At 33.9% G+C, this 20,133-nt stretch overlaps 1 protein-coding gene across 1 annotated transcript in view; it reads left to right on the forward strand.

The window, feature by feature from the left end:
• The window catches only part of CATSPERE (catsper channel auxiliary subunit epsilon), a 264,815-nt gene that overhangs the window by 64,453 nt on the left and 180,229 nt on the right, over positions 1-20,133 (forward strand). The window contains exon 7 of the mRNA XM_059940988.1: positions 8,864-8,941. Within this exon, the coding sequence (XP_059796971.1) occupies positions 8,864-8,941 (78 nt within the window). The remainder of the gene's footprint in view (positions 1-8,863; positions 8,942-20,133) is intronic.

The following is a 20,133-nucleotide window of genomic DNA, read 5'->3' on the forward strand; positions in this document are numbered from 1 at the left end:
CCCATACAGGATAAATCCAAGGAGAAACAAACCAAGACACATATTAACAAACAATCAAAAATTAAATACAAAGAAAAATATTAAAAAGCAGCAATGGAAAAGCAACAAATAACATAAAAGGGAAACCCCATAAGGTTAACAGCTGATCTTTCAGCAGAAACTCTGCAAGCCAGAATGGAGTGGCAGGACATATTTAAAGTGATGAAAGGGAAAAACCTGAAACCAAGATTACTCTAGCCAGCAAGGATCTCATTCAGATTCAATGGAGAAATCAAACGCTTTACAGACAATCATAAGTTAAGACAATTCACCACCAAACCAGCTTTACAACAAATGCTAAAGAAACTTCTCTAGGCAGGAAACACAAGAAGAAAAAGACCTACAAAACCAAACCCAAAACAATTAAAAAAATAGTAATAGGAACATACATATCGATAACTACCTTAAATGTAAATGGATTAAATGCTCCCAGCAAAAGAAATAGACTGGCTGAATGGATACAAAAACAAGACCCATATATATGCTGTCTACAAGAGACCCACTTCAGACCTAGGGACACATACAGACTGAAAGTGAGGGAATGGAAAAAGATATTGCATGCAAATGGAAATCAAAATAAAGCTGGAGTAGCAAAACTCATATCAGACAAAATACACTTTAAAATAAAGTCTATTACAAGAGACAATGAAGGAAACTACATAATGATCAAAGGATCAATCCAAGAGGAAGATATAACAATTGTAAATATTTATGCACCCAACATAGGAGCACCTCAATACATAAGGCAAATGCTAACAGCCATAAAAGTGGAAATTGACAGTAACACAATAATAGTAGGGGACTTTAACATGCCACTTACACCAATGGACAGATCATCCAAACAGAAAATAAATAAGGAAACACAAGCTTTAAATGACACATTAGACCAGATGGGCTTAATTGATATTTATAGGACATTCCATCCAAAAACAACAGAATACAGTTCTCAAGTGCACATGGAACATTCTCCAGGATCATATCTTGAGTCACAAATCAAGCCTTGGTAAATTAAAGAAAATTGAAATCGTATCAAGTATCTTTTCTGACCACAGTGCTATGAGACTAGATATCAATTACAGAAAAAATAAAACTGTAAAAAATACAAACACATAGAGGCTAAACAATATGCTACTAAATAGCCAAAAGATCACTGAGGAAATCAAAAAATACCTAGAAACAAATGACACTGAAAACACGTTGGCCCACAATCTATGGGATGCAGCAAAAGCAGTTCTAAGAGGGAAGTTTATAGCAATGCAATCCTATCTCAAGAAACAAGAGAAATCTCAAACAACCTAATCTTACACATAAAGCAATTAGAGAAAGAAGAAGAAGAACAACAACAACAACAAAAATGTTAGCAGAAGGAAAGAAATCATAAAGATCAGATCAGAAATAAATGAAAAAGAGATGAAGGAAACAATAGCAAAGATCAATAAAACTAAAAGTTGTTTCTTTGAGAAGATAACCAAGATTGATAAGCCATTAGCCAGACTAATCAAGAAAAATAGGGAGATGACTCAAATCAACAGAATTAAAAATGAAAAAGAACTAACAACTGACACTGCAGAAATACAAAGGATCATGAGAGACTACTACAAGAAACTCTATGCTAATAAAATGGACAACCTGGAAGAAATGGACAAATTCTTAGAAAACTACAACTTTCCAAGACTGAACCAGGAAGAAATAGAAAATACGAACAGACCAATCACTAGCACTGAAATTGAAACTGTGATTAAAAATCTTCCAACAAAGAAAAGCCCAGGACCAGATGGCTTTAGAGGTGAATTCTAGCAAACATTTAGAGAAGAGCTAACACCTATCCTTCTCAAACTCTTCCAAAATATAGTGGAGGGAGGAATACTCCCAAACTTGTTCTATGAGGCCACCATCACCCTGATACCAACAATAGACAAAGATGTCACAAAGAAAGAAAACTACAGACTAATATCACTGATGAACATAGATGAAAAAATCCTCAACAAAATACCAGAAAACAGAATCCAGCAGCACATTAAAAGGATCATACACCATGATCAAGTGGGGTTTATCCCAGGAATGCAAGGATTCTTCAATATACGCAAATCAATCAATGTGATACACCATCTTAACAAATTGAAGGATAAAAACCAAATGATAATCTCAATAGATGCAGAAAAAGCTTTCAACAGAATTCAACACCGATTTATGATAAAAACTCTCCAGAAAGTGGGCATAGAGGGAACCTACCTCAACATAATAAAGGCCATATATGACAAACCCACAGCAAGCATCATACTCAATGGTGAAAAACTGAAATCATTTCCTCTAAGATCAGGAAAAAGACAACGGTGCCCACTCTCACCACTATTATTCAACATCGTTTTGGAAATTCTAGCCACAACAGTCAGAGAAGAAAAAGAAATAAAAGGAATCCAAATCGTAAAAGAAGAAGTAAAACTGTCACTGTTTGCAGATGACATGATAGTATACATAGAAAATCCTAAAAATGCTACCAGAAAACTACTAGAGCTAATCAATGAATCTGGTAAAGTAGTAAGATACAAAATTAATGTACAGAAATCTCTTGCATTCCTATACACTAACAACGAAAAATCTGAAAGAGAAATTAAGGAAACAATCCCAGTTAACACTGCAACAAAAAGAATAAAATACATAGGAATAAACCTACCTAAGGAGACAAAAGACCTGTATGCAGAAAACTGTAAGACACTGATGAAAGAAATCGAAGATGATACAGACAGATCGAGAGATATTCCATGTTCTTGGATTGGAAGAATAAACATTGTGAAAATGACTGTACTACCCAAAGCAATCTACAGATTCAATGCAATCCCTATCAAACTACCAATGTCATTTTTCACAGAACAAGAACAAAAAATTTCACAATTTGTATGGAAACACAAAAGACCCCAAACAGCCAAAGCAATTCTGAGAAAGAAAACGGAGTGGGAAGAATCAGACTCCCTGACTTCAGACTATACTACAAAGCTACAGTAATCAAGACAGTATGGTACTGGCACAAAAACAGAAATATAGATCAATGGAACAGGATAGAAACCCAGAGATAAACCTATGCACATATGGTCACTTTATCTTTGTTGAAGGAGGCAAGAATATACAATGGAGAAAGCACAACCTCTTCAATAAGTGGAGCTGCGAAAACTGGTCAGCTACATGTAAAAGAATGAAATTAGAGCACTTCCTAACACGATACACAAAAATAAACTCAAAATGGATTAAAGACCTAAAGGTAAGGCCAGACACTATAAAACTCGTAGAAGAAAACATAGACAGAACACTATGATATAAATCACAGCAAGATCCTTTTGACCCACCTCCTTGAGTAATGGAAATAAAAGCAAAAATAAACAGATGGGACCTAATGAAACTTAAAAGCTTTTGCATCGCAAAGGAAACCATAAACAAGACAAAAAGACAACCCTCAGAATGGGAGGAAATATTTGCAAACAAAGCAAGTGACAAAAGGATTAATCTCCAAATATATAAGCAGCTCATGCAGCTCAATATCAAAAAAACAAACAACCCAATCCAAAAATGGGCAGAAGACCTAAATAGACATTTCTCCAAAGAAGATATACAGATTGCCAACAAACACATGAAAGGATGCTCAACATCACTAATCATTAGAGAAATGCAAATCAAAACCACAATGAGGTATCATGTCACACGGGTCAGAACAGCCATCATCAAAAAATCTACAAACAATGCTGGAGAGGGTGTGGAGAAAAGGGAACCCTCTTGCACTGTTGGTGGGAATGTAAATTGATACAGCCACCATGGAGAGCTGTATGAAGTTTCCTTAAAGTAAAAATAGAACTACCATATTACCCAGCAAACCCACTACTGGGCATATACCCTGAGAAAACCATAATTCAAAAAGAGACTTGTACCATAATGTTCACTGCTGCACTATTTACAATAGCCAGGACATGGAAGCAACCTGAGTGTCCATCGACAGATGAATGGATAAAGAAGATGTGGCACATATATACAATGGAATGTTACTCAGCCATAAAAAGAAATGAAATTGAGTTATTTGTAGTGAGGTGGATGGACCTAGAGCCTGTCATCCAGAGTGAAGTAAGTCAGAAGGAGAAAAACAAATACCATATGCTAACACATATATATGGAATCTAAGAAAAAAAAAAAACGGTTCTGATGACCCTAGGGGCAGGACAGGAATAAAGATGCAGACGTAGAGAATGGACTTGAGGACAAGGGGAGGTAGGGTTGGGGAAGCTGGGACGAAGTGAGTAGCATTGACATATATACACTACCCAATGTAAAATAGATAGCTAATGGGAAGCAGCTGCATAGCACAGGGAAATCAGCTGCATGCTTTGTGACCACCTAGAGGGGTGGGATAGGGAGGGTGGGAGGGAGGCTCAAGAGGGAGGGGAGGGCTTCCCTGGTGGCGCAGTGGCTGAGAATCTGCCAATTCAGGGGACACGGGTTCGAGCCCTGGTCTGGGAAGATCCCACATGCCGTGGAGCAACTGGGCCTGTGAGCCACAATTACTGAGCCTGCGTGTCTGGAGCCTGTGCTCCGCAACAAGAGAGACCGCGATAGAGGCCCGCGCACCACGATGAAGAGTGGCCCCCGCTTGCCGCAACTAGAGAAAGCCCTCGCACAGAAACGAAGTCTCAACACAGCCATAAATAAATAAATAAATAAATAAATAAATAAATAAATAAATAAATAAATAAAATTTAAAAAAAAAAAAGAGGAAGGGGATATGGGGATATATGTATACATATAGCTGTTGCACTTTGTTATACAGCACAAACTAACACAACATTGTAAAGCAATTATAGTCCAATAAAGATGTTAAAAAAAATTATTCAACAACCATTTCTAATAAAAGCACTAAGCAAAACAAGTTTAGAAGGAAGCTACTTAATTTGAATAAAATAATTTACTTCCCAAATAACTAACAATAATTGTTATAAATTATGAGATATTTATAATTCAATTAAAATCAGGAACTGGACAGATATGCTCATAATCACCATTATTATTTAATATTGTCTTGAACATAATAGTGTAAGTAATAAAATGAGAAAAAGAAGTGTACAATATTATAAATTCATAATAGCAGTACAGACTATAAAATACTTAAGAATAAATATAAGAAGACACAGAACCCGTATCAAGAACCACACTCAAATTTTGTTGAATGTCTTAAAAAAGATCTGTTTTTTAAAGTTTCTAACTGGACACCAGAGTCCAATTTTTGATTGAAAAAATATGTTAAAATTTATATGGAATGATATAGTAAAATAAGCTGTCTTCTTGGAAGAAAACAAAGGTAGAATCCTTGCTTACACCACATACAAAAGAGAAAAATTCCCTTGGCATATAAGACAAATGTAAAGCAGAAAACCCTGGACGGATTGCAGGAGAATCTTGAAGCTGTACTATATGGAATCAAGGGAAATCTTATTCAAGATTGGAAACCAGAATCTATGAATAAAAGGTAGTCATAATTGAAAATGTGAAAATTAAAAACTTTATCACAGTAGTGCCATAAACAAAGTCAACTTAGACAAGAAGTAGTTATGAAAAAATTTTACAACATAGATGACACTACACAGCTAATATCCCTAGTGTTGAAAAGAGATGGAGGGATGTAAATTTTGAGAAATGATTCTACGTTATCTTACACATACTCGACAACTTATACTCCAGAGTATAAGTATATACTCTAAGTATATACTTAGCAATTCTACTCCAGTAGAATAAGTATAAGTGTATACTGAAGAGAAACTCTTGCACTCATGCCTCAAGAGACATTTTCAAAAATGCTGGGGGGTGGGATGAATTGGGAGTTTGGGATTGACATATATACACTACTATGTATAAAATAGATAACTAATGAGAACCCACTGTATAGCACAGGGAACTCAACTTGGTGCTCTGTGGTGACCTAAATGGGAAGGAAGTCCAAAAAAGAGGGTCTATATATATATATGTATGGCTGATTCACTTTGCTGTACAGCAGAAACTGACACAGCAGTGTAAAGCAACTATACTCCAATAAAACAAAAACAAAAACAGAAACAAAAATGCTCATAGTAGAATTGCTCATAAAATTCATCCATCCCAAACAGAAAGAATCCAAATGCCCATTAACAGAAAAACGGAAAAATTGTGGTATTTTCACATAATGGAATTTTAAATAGTAATGAAAACGAATGAGCTCAGTTATGAGCAATAATATGAATAAATCCTAGTTACATAATCTTGAAAGAAAAAAAAAGCAGGCCCTAGAGGGTTATGTGTGGGCTGATCAAGTTCAAAAAACTATCATTATATTAATGAGAAATAAACACAGAATTCAGGAAAGTGAGTACCTCTGGGCAGAAACAGGGAACCCAAAAAGGGAGGAATATATAAGTAAATGAAAGATTTGTAAGGTTCTAGGTCTCGAGTTGGATGGTGGGTTCCTGGTTTTCATTTTACTAATTTAAAATTTAAATAGTTGCATAAAAGAGGGTCATGCCAATAACGATAGTGTGTCATGGACTGAGGATTGTGATTATTCTAATTCTGTGTCTGTATACCTAAAGTCCAAACAAAACAAAGAGCTCTTACAAATGATAAGAATATGGTAAGTGCCAATAGAAGAATGTAAAGAAGCTATGTACACAAAAGCAAATCTAAGAAACATGAAAAGATGCTGAGCTTCACTTCATCTCAAGAAAATTCAAATTAAATTAACAATGAAATGTCACACTCATCACACTAGTAAAACTTGAACAAGGGAAAATAGCTATTGCTAGAGGGGATCTGGGCAAAAGGGTACACTCAAACTTTGCTGGTGGAAAGTGTGAGGAGTTAGAGCCTTATTCACATTTTTGGAGAGCAATATGGAAACATCTATTAAAATTAAAAATATATATACCATTTGGATCAATAATCACACTCCTGGGAATCTACTCCACAGAATTAAAACCTCTAGTATATACGGCTCTATGGAAAAGGATCTATATTTTGCAGCATTATAATAGTGGTAAAGCAAAACAAAACAAAACAAAACTGGAGCCACAGTAAATCTCCATTATTAGAGACATTGATCTGTAAATTACAGTATAAGCACATCATAGAATATTGTTCAGGCATTATAAGAGTTGACACTGGGGAATTTCAATGATGTATACTTGTGTGAAAAAAAGGGAGAATGTGGAAAGTGTGTATAATGTGATCCAATTTTCTTTTTTAAAAAAGAACGTCTTAAGATGCCTCTTTTAAAAAATACATGTACGCATGTATTTGTGTATGTCTCTGCAAATGCATAGCATGGAGAAAAATAGCAAAAAGTAAATACTAGCTGTTAACTCAAACTACATAGGTTAAGAGAAGATTACTATAGGTAAAGGGAATATAAAAGGGAGGAAGGGAGGGAGGGAGGAAAGAAGGAAGGGAGGGAGGGAGGGAGGGAGGAAGGGCAGCCATATATAGGGACAATATACAATCTAAGGCAAACAGATTTAATAGGATAAAGAGGGATGCCACATAATTATAAAAGTAATAAAGTTTTCGTATGTACATATATATGTCTATGTAACCACCACACAGATCAAGATATAGAACATATAGAACATTCTTTACGTTAAAAACTTCTACAAATTAATAAATAAAAGACTAACAGCCCAATAGAAAATGAGCGAAGGAAATGAACAAATAGTTCACCAGATGGGAAATAGAAATAGGACTTGAATATATGGAAAGATGCTCAAACTTTCTCATGATAAAAGAAATGCAGATTAAAACTGCATCAACATACCATTTTTCATCCATCGACTGACAATATCCAAATGTATGACAACAGATCATGTTGGGAAGGCTGTGAAGAAAGAAGAGATCTCACATTGCTGGTGAGAAGGTATATTGTTGCAACTGCTATGGAGAACAATTCAGCAGTATCTACAAAAATTACAAATGCGTATACTCTATGACTCAACAATTCCACTTTTAGGAATACTCAAAAGTACAAAATAATATATGTTCAGAGTTGCTCATTATAACTTTGTAATGACAAAGGATATAAACAAATATTTATTAGTAGGTTACTTGTTAAATTATGGTTCCTCCATAATTTGTAATAATATGTAAAATAATATGAAAGATTAATGAGAATATTTAAAGATCTCTAAGATATAACTTTAAGTGAAGAATATAATGTTCAAAAATGCATTTAGCACACTAGCATTTATATAAAAAGGAGAAAAATAACACTGGTTATGCACAAAAATTATATAGAAATACAAAAAAACTTACCAATAGTAGTTACTTGCAGGGTATAGTAGACTTGTGGGAACTGAGTGATGAAGTACAGGGTGGGAGAGACAATTTTCACTGTATTTTAAATATAATTTATTTTTATAATAGAATAAATTGTCTATTCAAGAAGAAAACAATAAAAAGATCTACATCTATTGAAATGGCTATGGTGTATTAAGTGACAAAAGCACGTTATAAATAACATGAATAGTGTAATCTCATTTTTGTAAAAAGTGTATGAGTGTGTGGGGAGGCTGCTGTGTCTGTGGGTGTAGAAAAAGACATATAAGCATTCATACAAAGTTTTAACATTAGTTACCTCAGGTGTGTACAGGATGTTATTAATTCTTTGGACTGTTTCTCTTGTTAAAAACAACACATATTACTTTTGATATTTTTAACTGAGATATTCAAAATTTTAAAAACAAAAACATTTTTATGGTTATGTTTTGTCACAACTAAAAATAAAATTTGTCCAAAGTGTCAAGAAATGCAACCACATTTTATTTCGTAGGTTATCGTTATATGGATATACGATCCAGAAAATGCAGACCCTAGTGAATTGCTATGGAATGCAAATGAACCTTCCCTAGTAAGTGGAAACATTATATTATCATAGATAAAATAATATGCTACATTTCTTTTTTAAGGGCTGTGAATAATTTATATTAAGCAGCCTAGAACTAGATACATTTTAATTATCCATTAAATTTAGTTTAGTCATTATAGTGATTTTGAACTTGTGCTCGATTTCTACAATTATAAATCTTTCTTTAGAATTCTTACTGAGCATTCTCCGTATTTTCTATGACTTCGTTATTCATAAAGAGGCTGACTGTTAAAATGCTTTAAAAGTGTTTCTTGAACATCTATGTTAAAGTCATCCTTCAAAAATCTGTCTAGTCCTTTATTGAATCCTTTACCACTTGAGACTAATGATTTTCCTAATAGTGCAGCCCAGTGAATAAATAAGTCCTTTCTTTTATCTGTTACAAATTTATCTCTTTCAAGATTCAAGTTGTCTTCTGTTACAATCAAAATGTATAGAAGAGAAACGTAAAATGAGAAGTTTTAGTTTCTTATGGGATTCTTTATGTCTTAATGAGTCAAGATATGATTTTTTAATAGCATGCTGTCATGCCTCATGGTAATCAAATTCACAAGAGATGGACTGATAAATTAAAATGACAACCAGTCGATTAATTGTTTTATTTGGCAATCAACTTTAGAGGGAATAAAATAAATTAATGGTAATTAAATACTTTAAGTATTACTGTTACTTAATTTCTAATCTTTTAAGTGAAAATATGCACAATTTAACATTATTTAGTTCATGCATACCTAATACTTTGCTTTTTTTCTTTTAAATTTCCATGTTTATTCATGATCATGTCATTTCCTTAAAACATTTCTCCATTACAAACAACATAGACTCTTTTTTTTTCCTCAATTCATGCATTTATTCATCCTTTTAATCTATACATTTTTATTGTGGGAAAATATACATAATATAAAATCTACCATTTAAAGCAGAAGCTAACACACTATTGTAAGGCAATTATACTTCAATAAAGATGTTTAAAAAAAAAAAAATCTACCATTTTAAACATTCTTACGAGTACAATTCAGAGACATTAAGTACATTTCCTTTTTTAAAATTTTTATTGAAATATAGTTGATTTACAATGTTACATTAGTTTCAGGTGTAAAGTGATTAAAAATATATATATATATTTACTTTTTTCTCCATTTGTTAACCATAAGTTTGTTTTATATATCTGTGAGTCTATTTCTGTTTTGTGTATAAGTTCAGTGTATCACTTTTTTTATATTTCCCATATAAGCAATAGCATATTATATTTCTCTTTCTCTGTCTGACTTACTTCACTTAGTATGATAATTTCTAAGTCCATCCATGTTGCTGCACATGGCATTATTTCATTCTTTTTTATGGCTGACTAATATTCCATAGTGTATAAATACCACATCTTCTTATCCATTCATCTGTCAATGGACACATGTTGTTTCCATGTCATGGCTATTGTAAATAGTGCTGCTATGAATATTTGAGTGTATATATATGTTTTTTTTTTTTATGGTGAGGTAGGTTCCCTCTATGCCCACTTTCTGGAGAGTTTTTGTCATAAATGGGTGTTGAATTTTGTCAAAAGCTTTTTCTGCATCTATTAAGATGATCATATGGTTTTTCTTCTTTAATTTGTTAATGTGGTGTATCACATTGATTGATTTGTGTATATTGAAGAATCCTTGCATCACTGGGATAAATCCCACTTGATCATGGTGTATGATCCTTTTAATGTGTTGTTGGATTCTGTTTGCTAGTCTTTTGTTGAGGATTTTTACATCTATATTCATCAGTGATATTGGTCTGTAATTTTCTTTTTTTTGTAGTGTCTTTGTCTGGTTTTAGTATCAGGGTGATGGTGGCCTCATAGAATGAGTTTGGGAGTTTTCCGTCCTCTGCAATTTTTTGGAAGAGTTTGAGAAGGATGGGTGTTAGCTCTTCTCTAAATGTTTGATGGAATTCACCTGTGAAGCCATCTGGTCCTGGACTTTTGTTTGTTGGAAGATCTTTTTTTTAAATTTTTATTTATTTATTTATTTATTTTTGGCTGTGTTGGGTCTTCGTTTCTGTGCGAGGGCTTTCTCCAGTTGCGGCGAGCGGGGGCCACTCCTCATCGCAGTGTGCGGGCCTCTCTCTATCACGGCCTCTCTTGTTGTGGAGCACAGGCTCCAGACGCTCAGGCTCAGTAATTGTGGCTCACGGGCCCAGTTGCTCCGCTGCATGTGGGATCTTCCCAGACCAGGGCTCGAACCCGTGTCCCCTGCATTGGCAGGCAGACTCTCAACCACTGCGCCACCAGGGAAGCCCATGTTGGAAGATTTTTAATCACAGTTTCAATTTCATAACTTGTGATCGGTCTGTTCATATTTTCTATTTCTTCCTGGTTCAGTCTTGGAAGGTTATCCCTTTCTAAGAATTTGTCCATTTCTTCCAGGTTGTCCATTTTATTGGCATAGAGTTGCTTGTAGTAGTCTCTTAGGATGCTTTGTATTTCTGCGGTGTCTGTTGTAACTTCTTTTTCATGTCTAATTTTATTGATTTGAGTCCTCTCCCTCTTTTTCTTGATGAGTCTGGCTAATGGTTTATCAATTTTGTTTATCTTCTCAAAGAACCAGCTTTTAGTTTTATTGATCTTTGCTATTGTTTTCTTTGTTTCTATTTCATTTATTTCTGCTCTGATCTTTATAATTTCTCTCCTTCTGCTAACTTTGGGTTTTGTTTGTTCTTCTTTGTCTACTTCCTTTAGGTGTAAGGTTAGATTGTTTATTTGAGATTTTTCTTGTTTCTTCAGGTAGGCTTGTATAGCTATAAACTTCCCTCTTAAAACTGCTTTTGCTGCATCCCATAGGTTTTGGATCATCGTGTTTTCATTTTTATTTGTCTCTAGGTATTTTTTGTTTTCCTCTTTGATTTCTTCAGTGATCTCTTGGTTATTTAGTAACGTATTGTTTAGCCTCCATGTCTTTGTGGTTTTTATGGTTTTTTCCCTGTAATTGATTTCTAATCTCATAGCGTGTGGTCAGAAAAGATGCTTGATATGATTTCACTTTTCTTAAATTTACTGAGGCTTGATTTGTGACCCAAGATGTGATCTATCCTGGAGAATGTTCCGTGCGCACTTGAGAAGAAAGTGTAATCTGCTGTTTTTGGATGGAATGTCCTATAAGTATCAATTAAATCTATCTGGTCTGTTGTGTCCCTTAAAGCTTGTGTTTCCTTATTAATTTTCTCTTTGGATGATCTGTCCATTGGTGTAAGTGAGGTGTTAAAGTCCCCCACTATTATTGTGTTACTGTCGATTTCCTCTTTTATAGCTGTTAGCAGTTGCCTTATGTATTGAAGTGCTCCTATTTTTGGTGCATATATATTTATAATTGTTATATATTCTTGGATTGATCCCTTGATCATTATGTAGTGTCCTTCCTTGTCTCTTGTAACGTTCTTTATTTTAAAGTCTATTGTATCTGATATGAGTATTGCTACTCCAGCTTCATTTTGATTTCCATTTCCATGGAATATCTTTTTCCATCCCCTCACTTTCAGTATGTATGTGTCCCTAGGTCTGAAGTGGGTCTCTTGTAGACAGCATATATATGGGTCTTGTTTTTGTATCCATTCAGTGAGCCTGTGTCTTTTGGTTGGAGCATTTAATCCATTCACGTTTAAGGTAGTTATTGATATGTGTGTTCCTATTACCATTTTCTTAATTGTTTTGGGTTTGTTTTTGTAGGTCCTTTTCTTCTCTTGTGTTTCCCACTTAGAGAAGTTCCTTTAGCATTTCTTGTAGAGCTGGTTTTGTGGTGCTGAAATCTCTTAGCTTTTGCTTGTCTGTAAAGCTTTTGATTTCTCTGTCGAATCTGAATGAGATCCTTGCCAGGTAGAGTAATCTTGGTTGTAGGTTCTTCCCTTTCATCACTCTAAATATGTCATGCCACTCCCTTCTGGCTTGTAGAGTTTCTGCTGAGAAATCAGCTGTTAACCTTATGGGAGTTCCCTTGTATGTTATTTGCCGTTTTTCCCTTGCTGCTTTCCATAATTTTTCTTTGTCTTTAATTTTTGCCAATTTGATTACTGTGTGCCTCGGCATGTTTCTCCTTGGGTTTATCCTGTATGGGACTCTCTGAGCTTCCTGGAATTGGGTGGCTATTTCCTTTCCCATGTTAGGGAAGTTTTCTACTATAATCTCTTCAAATATTTTCTCGGGTCCTTTCTCTCTCTCTTCTCCTTCTGGGACCCCTGTAATGTGAATGTTGTTGCGTTTAATGTTGTCCCAGAGGTCTCTTAGGCTGTTTTCATTTCTTTTCATTCTTTTCTCTTTGTTTTGTTCCACAGCAGTGAATTCCACCATTCTGTCTTCCAGGTCACTTATCCATTCTTCTGCCTCAGTTATTCTGCTATTGATTCCTTCTAGTGTATTTTTCATTTCAGTTATTGTATTGTTCATCTCTGTTTCTTCTTTAATTCTTCTATCTCTTTGTTAAATATTTCTTACATCGTCTCAATCATTGCCTCCATTCTTTTTCCAAGGTCCTGGATCAGCTTCACTATCATTGTTCTGAAATCTTTTTCTGGAAGGTTGCCTAACTCCACTTCATTTAGTTGTTTTTCTGGGGTTTTATCTTGTTCCTTCATCTGGTACATAGCCTTGTGCCTTTTCGTCTTGTCAATCTTTCTGTGAATGTGGTTTTTTTCTCATGTATCTTTTTGAATTATAGTTTTCTCCAGATATACACCCAGGAGTGGGATTGCTGGATCATTTTGTAACTCTAGTTTTAGTTTTTTAAGGAACCCCTGTACTGTTCTCTATAGTGGCTGCACTGATTTACATTCCCACCAACAGTGTAGGAGGGTTCCTTTTTCTTCACACCCTCTCCAGCATTTATTATTTGTAGAATTTTTAATGATGGCCATTCTGACTGGTATGAGGTAATACTTCATTGTAGTTTTGATTTGCATTTCTCTAATAATTAGCGATGTTGAGCATCTTTTTGTGTGCCTGTTGGCCATCTGTATATCTTCTTTGGAGAAATGTCTATTTGGATCTTCTGCCCATTTTTTGATTAGGTTGTTTTTTTGATATTGAACTGTTTGAGCTGACAAACAACATAGACTCGAGTCTTAGACTATTAACATGGCACACAAAGCCCTGAGTATCCCATCTCTGCCACTCTTCTCTGGCCTTAGCTCTCCACATGTCCTGTCTCCAGCAGCTGCACTCTGCTGTCTCCCTTTACACATCTTCTCTTCCATGAGTCTGTGTCTCTGCTTATGCCATTCTCTCCACAGCAGCTGCCCATTCCCTTTCCTCATCTAGTCATCTTTAAGTCTCAAGTCAGGTATCACTGCCTCTAAGATGCCTGCCATGACCAAATCAGGATTTTTGTTACATGAGTAGTTTGAAGGGATTATTGTAATATTGCAGTTTTGATAAATCATCAACAAAATAGCTCTGGCAAAATATAAATTGTCTGTTTGGGCATTTATCAGCCAATAGATAATGTGCCTAACAGACACCCACATCCTAATTCTACCTCTGACTCTTCATTCTTCATTCTCTTCCTTAACTCTTAACCATCCCTGATTTTGAACTCAAAATAATCCCTTATGTTTAACTCATTTCTGTACTTTATTTCACCTTTGAACCTCAACCCACTTCTGTCTCACATCCCTGTCTGAGCCTTACCCTTTCCCCAACACCCACACCAGGGAAAAGAGAACCAGCAGTAGCGTGTGACTCGGGGATGGAGTACAGGATAACTTATTTGTACATGTGGTTAAATAACTATTAAAAGGCTCAGGATTTTAGTTTATTTGAGGTTTTTTTCCTTCACCATTTTAACTATGAATTACATCATAAAGAAAAAAACATAAAAGCTAAGTATCCAGTTTAGTGAATAATAATAAATAACCATATAACCACTATCAAGTGATGAAACATTAACAATAGTACAGAAGGTCCCCATATTTTCCACCTCCATGAACATAATTTCTCCCTCAACAATAGAGGTGCTTGTATGGACATAATCCTTCCCTTCCCCTAGAGGTAACCATTATTCTGAATATTTTGTGATAATAATTGCTCTGCTTTTCTCTTTAGTTTACCACATGATTCCTAAACAATGCAGTTTATTGGGTTTTATTTTTGTTTTTCTACTTTAAATAAATTGAATCATGCTTTATATGCACTGCATATTGCTTTTTATTTTTGATCATAATTATATAAGATTTAGCCATGTTATATGTACCTATAGTTTGCTCATTTTCATTGCTGTATGTTATTCATTGTTTCAACATAACACACATTTTTTATCCATTCTAGAGTCAATGAATTTGGGGTTGGGTTTTGTTTTGTTTTGTTTTTAGTGAGTGTCGGTTTCTTTTTTCAGCTTTATTGAAATATAATTGATCTTTAGCTTTGTGTAAGTTTAAAGTATACATATGTTGATTTAATATACTTATATATTGTGAAATGATTACCTTAGTAGAGTTTTTAAGACCTCCATCACCTCACACAGTTATATTTTTTTTGTGGTAAGAACATTTAAGACCTACTCTTTAAGCAACTTTCAAGTACTTTGATAGAGTATTGTTAACTATTTTCACTATGCTATAAATTAGATCCCCAGAATCTATTCATCTTATAATTGGAAATTTGTACCCTTTGACCAACATCTCCCCATTTCACCCCACTGCTCAGCCACTTGTAACCACCATTCTACTCTTTCTATGAATTCAGCATTTTTAGATTCCACATGAAAGTGAGATCATACTGTATTTGTCTTTCTCTGTCTGACTTATTTCACTTAACATTTTTACATATCACATCTTCTTTATCCAATCACCCACTGACGGACAGTTAGGTTTTTCCGTATCTTGGCTATTGTAAACAATGCTGCAATAAGCATGAGAGTGAAGGTATCTCTTCGATAGATGTCCTGTTTTCTTTTCCTTTGGATATACACCCAGAAGTGGGATCGCTGGATCATATGATAGTTCTATTTTAAATTTTTGAGGACCTTCCATACTGTTTTCCATAATTTCTGTACCAACTTACATTCCCACCAAGAGTGCACAAGAGTTCCCTTTTCTCCTTATCCTTGTCAACATTTGTTCTTTCTTGTCTTTTTGATAATAGCCATCCTAAGTGGTGTGAGATGCTATCTTACTGTGGTTTTGACTTGCATTCCCCTTATAATTAGTGATGTTGAACACATTTTCATGTACCTTTTGGCCATTTGTATGTCTTCTTTGGGAAAATGCCTATTAATTCTTCCTCCCATTTTTCAATCAGATTTTTTTCTTTTTTTGCTGTTGAGTTGTATATGTTCCTTACATACTTTGCATATAAACCCTTTATCAGATGTATGACTTGCAAATATTTTCTCCCTTTCCATAGGTTACCTTTTTACTCTGTTGATTATTTCTTTGTTGTGCAGAAGCTTTTTAATTTGATGTAGTTCCACTTACTTATTTTTGCCTTTGTTGCTCGTGCTTTTGGTGTCATATTCATATCCAAAAAATCGTTGCCAAGACCAATGTCAAAAAAGCTTTTCCCCTGTTTTATTCTAGGGGTTTTACAGTTTCAGGTATTATGTTTAAATGTCTAATCCATTTAAAGTTAATTTTTCTGATTGGTATAAGGTAGGTTCCAATTTCATTCTTCTGTACATGATTATAAATTTTTCCAGCAAACATTTATTGAAGAGACTATCTTTCCCTGTTGAGTATTCTTGGCTGTCTTGTCAAATATTTGTTGACCATATATACAAGGGTTTATTTCTTTGCTCTTGATTCTATTCCTTGCTATGTGTGTCTATTTTAATGCCAGTACCATACTGTTTTGTTTACTATAGTTTTGTGTTATAGTTTGAAATCAGAAAGTGTGATTGCTTCTGGCTCTGTTCTTCTTTCTCAGGATTTTCTTGGCTATTTGCAGTCTTTTGTGTTTCCATACAAATTTTAGGATTATTTTTTCTACTCTTGTGAAAAAATGCCATTGAGATTTTTATAGGGGTTATATTGAATCTGTAGATGGCTCTGAGTAGCAGGGACATTTTAGCAATATTAATTTTTCTGATCCATGAACATGGGATATTTTTCCATTTATTTGTGTCTTCTTAAATTTATTTCATCAAAGTCTTATAATTTTCTGTTTACAGATATTTCACCTCCTTGGTTAAATTTATCCCCAAGTACTTCATGTTTTTGATGCTATTGTGAATGTTATTGTTTCCTTTATTTCTTTTTCAAATAGCTCACTGTCAGTATATAGAAATGCAACTGATTGCTGCATGTTGATTTTGTATCCTGCAACTTTACTGAATTTGTTGACTAGTTCTAACAGTTTTTGGTGGCTTCCTTAGGATTTTCTAAATATAAGATCATGTTATCTACGAAGACATTTTTATTTCCTTTTCAATTTGAATGCTTTTTATTTCTTTTTCTTGCCTGGTTGTTCTGGCTAGGACATCCAGTACTGTGTTGAATAGGAGTGGTGAGATTGAGCACCCTTGTCTTCATCCTGACCTTAAAGCAAAAGTTTTTAACCTTTCCCCATTGAGTATGATGATAGCTATGGGCTTGTCATATATGGCTTTTATTATGTTGAGGTAGATTTCTTCTATATCCAACCCACTGAGAGTTTGTATCAAGAAAGGATGTTGTGTTCTGTCAAATGCTTTCTCTGTGTGTATTGAGATGATCAAATGATTTTTCTCTTTCATTCTATTAATGTGATGTGTCACATTTATTGACTTGTATATGTTGAACCATCCTTGCAATCTAGGGATAAATCCCACTTGATCATTGTGTATGATCCTCTTGGTGTGCTGTTGAATTTGGTTTGCTAGTGTGTTGCTGAGAATTTTTACGTCTATATTAATCAGGGATATTGGCTTCAAGTTTTCTTTCCTGTAATGTTCCTATCTGGTTTTGGTATCAAGGTAATGCTGGCCTCATAAAATGAGCTGGGAAGTGTTCCCTCCACCTCAATTTTTGGGAAGAGTTTCAGAAGTATTGGTATTAATTCTTCTTTAAATGTTTGATAGAATTCACCAGTTAAACTATCTAGTCCTGGTTTTGTTGTTGTTTTTATTGGGAGATTTTTGCTTACTGATTAGGTCTTCTTATGCATTATTAGTCTGTTCACATTTTCTATTTTTTCAGGATTCATTCTTAGTAGGTTGTATGTTTGTAGGAATCTGTACATTTCTTCTAGGTTGTACAATTTTTTGGTATGTAATTGCTCACAATTTTCTCTTATGAGCCTTTGCATTTGTGTGGTATTAGTTGTAATGTCTCCTCTTTCATTTTTTATTTTATTTATCTGAGACTTTCGTCTTTTTTCTTAGCCTAGCTAAGAATGTGTCAATTTTGTTTATTTTTTCAAAAAGCCATTTCTTAGTTTTGTTGATTTTTTTTCTATTCTTTTTCTGTTCTCTACTTGATTTGTTTCTGCTCTGATCTTTATTATTTCTTTCCTTCTGCTCACTTTAGGCTTAGTTTGCTTCTCTTTTTCTAGTTCCTTGAGGTATAAAGTTAGGTTGTTTATTTGAGATCTTCTTTTTTAACGTAGGCATTTATTGCTTCCCTTTTAGTCTTGCTTTTGATACATCCCATAAGTTCTGTTATGTTGTGTTTATGTTTTCCTTTGTCTTGAGGTATTTTAAAAATTCCCTTTGATTTCCTCTTTGACCAAATTATTGTTCAAGATTGTGCAGTTTAATTTGCATGTATTTGTGATTCTTCATATTTTCTATTACTGATTTCTAGTTTCATTCCATTGTGGTTGGAAAAGATACTTGCAATGATTTTAATCTTCTTAAATTTTTAAGACTTAAAAATCATTTTATGACTTAACATGTGATCTGTCACTGGTAAAGGTAATTTTATAGGCAAATACAGAACAATATAACACTGTAATGGTGGTGCATGAATCACTTTTAACCCTAATATAAAATTTAAAAGACAAAAATTTGTTAATAGATGCGTAACACACAAAAAAGTAAGCTCTGACTACACGAACACAATGGGGGTGGTAGTAAAAGTGTAGTTTATTTATGTGATTGAAGTTGCTATCAACTTAAAATAGTTTTAACTATAAGACATTTTATGAAAGCCTCAAGTTACAAAGAACTAATATATAGTTTCTATCAGACATATTATTACATAAGATAAAGAGAAAAAATCAAAGAAAAGCACTACAAAAATCATCAAATAACAAGGAAAACAGCAATAGAGAAAGAGAAGAATAACACAACTGCAAATCAGACCAAAAAACCTTATCTATCAATAAGTACTTAAATTCAAATGGATTAAACCCCCAATCAAAAGGCATAGAACGACTGAATGGATTTTTAAAAAAACATCCAGCAATATGCTGTCAACAAGCAACTCACTTTACATTTAAAGACACACATAGGAGAAAAGTGAAGGGATGAAAAAAGATTCCATGCAAATTGTGAGAGAGCTTTACTCTCCGCTGGGTTGTGTGATTATTTTCTTCTTTATTTATTCAACAAATATTTATAAATGCTGGTTTGGGAGGCAGAACCTCGAGGCAGTAGTTCAGTTTTGGACATACTGGTTTGAAATGCTTGTAAGCCAAGTAAGAGAGAAACACTCCCTGAAGAGGGGAAATTAGTCTAATGTTTCAAATGCTGCTGAAAAATCAATTAAGAAGCAAAAAGATATTTATTAAATTTAGCAGCATGTATAAACATATATTAATGTTACAACTAGAATACTTTTCTAAAAAGTATAAGAAGTTGGGCACCAGATAGTGAAATCTGCTGATGATAATTAATAGTAATAAAATAAATAGGCATATTCCTTTTAGAAATCATTTTCCTCAATTCATATCAAGAATTTTTAAAGTGTTCATAACTTTTGATCCAGTAATCACATTTTCAAGAATCTAATCAAAAGAAATAGTGCTAATGTAGAAAAGACTGTATCTGATAATGTCCATGGCAATAATATTTACAAAAGTGAAAAAATAAAGCTACCTAAATGTCCAATAAGGGAGTGTTAAGTAAGTAATGATAACTCACTCAATGGAATATTATGCTGTCATTTAAAATGATGTTTATATAGACTTCAGGTTATATAACATGAATACATAACAGTAACCTACATTTGGTAAATCCTAAGAAAATATCCTAAATATGTTTTTTATACTTTTGATGATTTCTTTCTGG

The sequence above is a fragment of the Balaenoptera ricei genome, chromosome 1 (assembly GCF_028023285.1).
Source record: "Balaenoptera ricei isolate mBalRic1 chromosome 1, mBalRic1.hap2, whole genome shotgun sequence".
NCBI classification, from domain to species: domain Eukaryota; kingdom Metazoa; phylum Chordata; class Mammalia; order Artiodactyla; family Balaenopteridae; genus Balaenoptera; species Balaenoptera ricei.